Source organism: Polistes canadensis, unplaced genomic scaffold (genome assembly GCF_001313835.1).
Source record: "Polistes canadensis isolate GaletaPanama2010 unplaced genomic scaffold, ASM131383v1 scaffold_637, whole genome shotgun sequence".
Classification (NCBI taxonomy): Eukaryota; Metazoa; Arthropoda; class Insecta; order Hymenoptera; family Vespidae; genus Polistes; species Polistes canadensis.
In genome coordinates this window covers 8,290-11,528 of record NW_014570184.1, presented here as the reverse complement: position 1 = coordinate 11,528, position 3,239 = coordinate 8,290, and the positions used below count along the sequence as shown (strand labels likewise).

General features: G+C 29.6%; 1 protein-coding gene across 1 annotated transcript in view; it reads right to left on the bottom strand.

Annotated features, from left to right (window-relative positions):
- Window positions 1-296: 296 nt before the first annotated feature.
- LOC106792766 (protein PFC0760c-like) overlaps window positions 297-3,239 on the bottom strand; it is a 5,824-nt gene continuing 2,881 nt past the window's right edge. The window contains exons 6-10 of the mRNA XM_014759279.1: window positions 2,653-2,940; window positions 2,230-2,563; window positions 1,237-1,461; window positions 644-1,040; window positions 297-368 (exon numbers count right to left, since the gene is read on the bottom strand). Coding sequence (XP_014614765.1) covers window positions 297-368; window positions 644-1,040; window positions 1,237-1,461; window positions 2,230-2,563; window positions 2,653-2,940 — 1,316 coding nt within the window. The remainder of the gene's footprint in view (window positions 369-643; window positions 1,041-1,236; window positions 1,462-2,229; window positions 2,564-2,652; window positions 2,941-3,239) is intronic.

The window sequence follows — 3,239 nt, the reverse complement described above, 5'->3', positions numbered from 1 at the left end:
CGATATAGTATTCTACGCGTAGACAAAAGAGTGTACTTTAATTTATTATAGAAATGATTAAAATTCGCTTGCTCTAAGTATAAAAAATATTTGCCGAAACTTTTCAAAGAAATTGCAAAGATGCACAATTTATAGCATTGCATTCTCTGACATTTTCTGAACTCTACATGCTAAATTTATAACTCGATATGGTTTTCTACGCGTAGACAAAATAGTGTACTTTAATTTAATATAAGGTTCATTAAAATCTATTCACTTTTAGTATAAAAAATATTTACCGAAACTGTTCAAAGAAATTACAAAGATGCACAATTTACAACATTGCGATCTCTGACATTGTGTGATCGTATGGCTGCGTGTGTCTGTATCTGAGAATGTATTTTTTTCAACGTTGTTTAAATAGTAATTTGATATTCTATAGAATATCAAAGTATTATGTTCGATGCCTAGGAAAAAGTGGAAGAATTTTTCAATTTCCGACTTCGTCTGAAGGCTCTTTGCATTCATAGTAATGACGAGAAATTAATAGCAATGACTGATTTCCAGCTTTGACGGTAACATATATATATATAGAAAATTAAAAATAATTTCTCTCTCTATTTTATTATATAAGAATTGAATTATTTAAATAATGATTCTTTACGGGTATCACTTTCCATTCGATGTTTCCGGCATAATTATTGCTCATATTCTGATGATGATGATGATTTTGACTTTTGTTCGATGATCTTTCTTCAAAAATATCACTTTGTTCTAATCCACCTTTAAAAAGATCATCTGTTTTCTTCAATGCTAAGTAATTACTTTCCGACGTGTTATTACTATTATTATTATTATTGTTGTTGTCGTTAGTATTAGTCTTGATTTCTAGATCATCTTCGGATGCATCGAGATGCATTCGTTGGTCTCCTTTAAGCCGAGGCCCATTTTTATTTTCGTTATCTTCCCAATCGTATAATTTCTTCAATTCGTCATACACGTTGTCGATATCGTCATACTCTTTCTCATCTAATTTCTTCGAGCCAACTCGATTTTCCAATCTATTGGAAAAAAATAAATCTTTTTAAAAGAAATCTATCATTCTCTACGATTGAAATATAATTTCAATTGAAACTTTTGCGTTCCTTTTCCTCCTTCTTCTCTTCTTCCCAATATTATAATTAAACACTAAATTTAAAGATGTTCTAATAATAATTGGTATTTTTTGTTTTTTTGTTTTATTAAAGAATAGCATACCTAGTTTGATCTACATTATCCAACTTTTTCTCATGTTCCGGTAATTGGATTGGTTTTACGTCACCGAAAACAACGTCGACTATTTCTCGTTGGAGAGTTTCAGGTGCACGTAATATATATTCGAGAGATTCCTTTGGTACGATTTTATCAATGTTTACGAATTCTTGATTAGGTTCTTCCATCGTTTGATCATTTTCATCTTGTTCTTTTCTTCTATTGTTCGACCTACTCGTCATGATTGAATTAGGTCACTTGTTTTTACATTCGATCGAATATGTGTAACAAATGTCAGACAAAAATTCAAATATAATATGTGTCCGGCAATTATGATAGTAGATGAAATTAAAACGAATTGATAAAGTTTATAATTGATTACTAAGTTTAATTCTTAGGGAAGATATTTTTTGGATAGGTTTCATTTAGATGAACAATACATTTATCCGTTGAACGTTTCGTCTCTATTTGAGACTTCCTCAGCAACTAAAATTTTTTATTATGACATATTATTTCTTATACAAATACCAAAAAAAACTTACAATTAATAGCGTTATTTTACCTTGATAGTTATGTTCATAAGTCAATATAACATCATTTTTATTACAGTCATAAGTTTTCACTATCTTATATATAGAGTCAATTTTTACAAACGTTATTTTTTTTGGTATTTGTATAAGAAATAATATGTCATAATAAAAAATTTTAGTTGCTGAGGAAGTCTCAAATAAAGACGAAACGTTCAACGGATAAATGTATTTATTATAAATTAAACCTGTCCAAAAAATAACTTCCCTAAGAATGAAACTTAGGTAATAATAATAAAAAAATTTTGGATAAGAAAAAAAAATCTTTATTATATTAACATTTATAATTGATGTTAAATAATTATAATAATTATTAATACAATGAGTTGAACAACATTTTCTCGACTCGTTCTAATTTCTTAATTAACGGCACACACATACACACACATAATAATATATGAATATACAATACCATTTCGTTTGACAAGCTGGAACAAATGACTTTTCATCGCGAATTTGGCCAGAGGGTTGTACGGCCTCGTTTAAAAATGATTTTTCTCGATCCATTTGCGAGCTTTTATCCTCCCCCTTTGCCACCCCCTCAAACGTGACCTTGCTCCTCAGAGACTCGGATGGATTCTCGTTCTTAGCTCGTGCTTGTTGTTCGAGGTCGACCAGAAATTGTTGCTTTGGTTCTTTGTTCTTCAGTTTTTCTTTCCTTTTCTTTTCTTTCTCTTGTTCCTCGGCTTGCTCATTTTTCTTCTTCATCAACGTTTCGTTCAGAGACTCTTGCAAATTTGCATCTACTATTTACAATAATAAGAAAAAAAACAAATGTACATTTCTTAGAAAATAATTCAAATAAAAAATTGAGAATATGAACAACTTCGTTTACCTAATTTAAAACTCGAATCTAGTGGATTTTCATTTTGATCATTATTATTTTGATCGTTGTCACCAATAATTTGAGATTCTCTAGATCGTTCATTCATTTCCTCGTCGTAATCGTAATATTCGATTATTCCCAAAGGATAACGTTTCCTTCTTACATGATTTTCCTCATCCTTGTGTCTCAATGCTATTCGTTGTTTGATCATCATGTTAACTCTAGCTTCGTACGGATTCTTTACATTGTCTGACGTATTTTCAACATCTCTCTCGACTTTCAAAGTATCCTTCTTATCTGTAGATTAATAAACACATTTGGAAAGTGTTTAATTTAAAGAAAAAACAATATATGGGTCATTCCATGTCAAATCGACAAATTTTTTACCTGAYCCCCTTTGATTTCGCTGAAAATTTTCTATCTTTTTCTACCCCCCGAAAGTTATTTTTCAGAATTTCTTCAAATTTTTTTTCCCGACTCAAAAAAAGTTATGAATTTTTGAAAAAAAACCGCTCTTTTATTTTTAAATTGCCAAAACTTTTTCAAAAATTGACCGTTCGGGAACATTTTTTTTTTTCAAAATTTTTGTTTTTAAA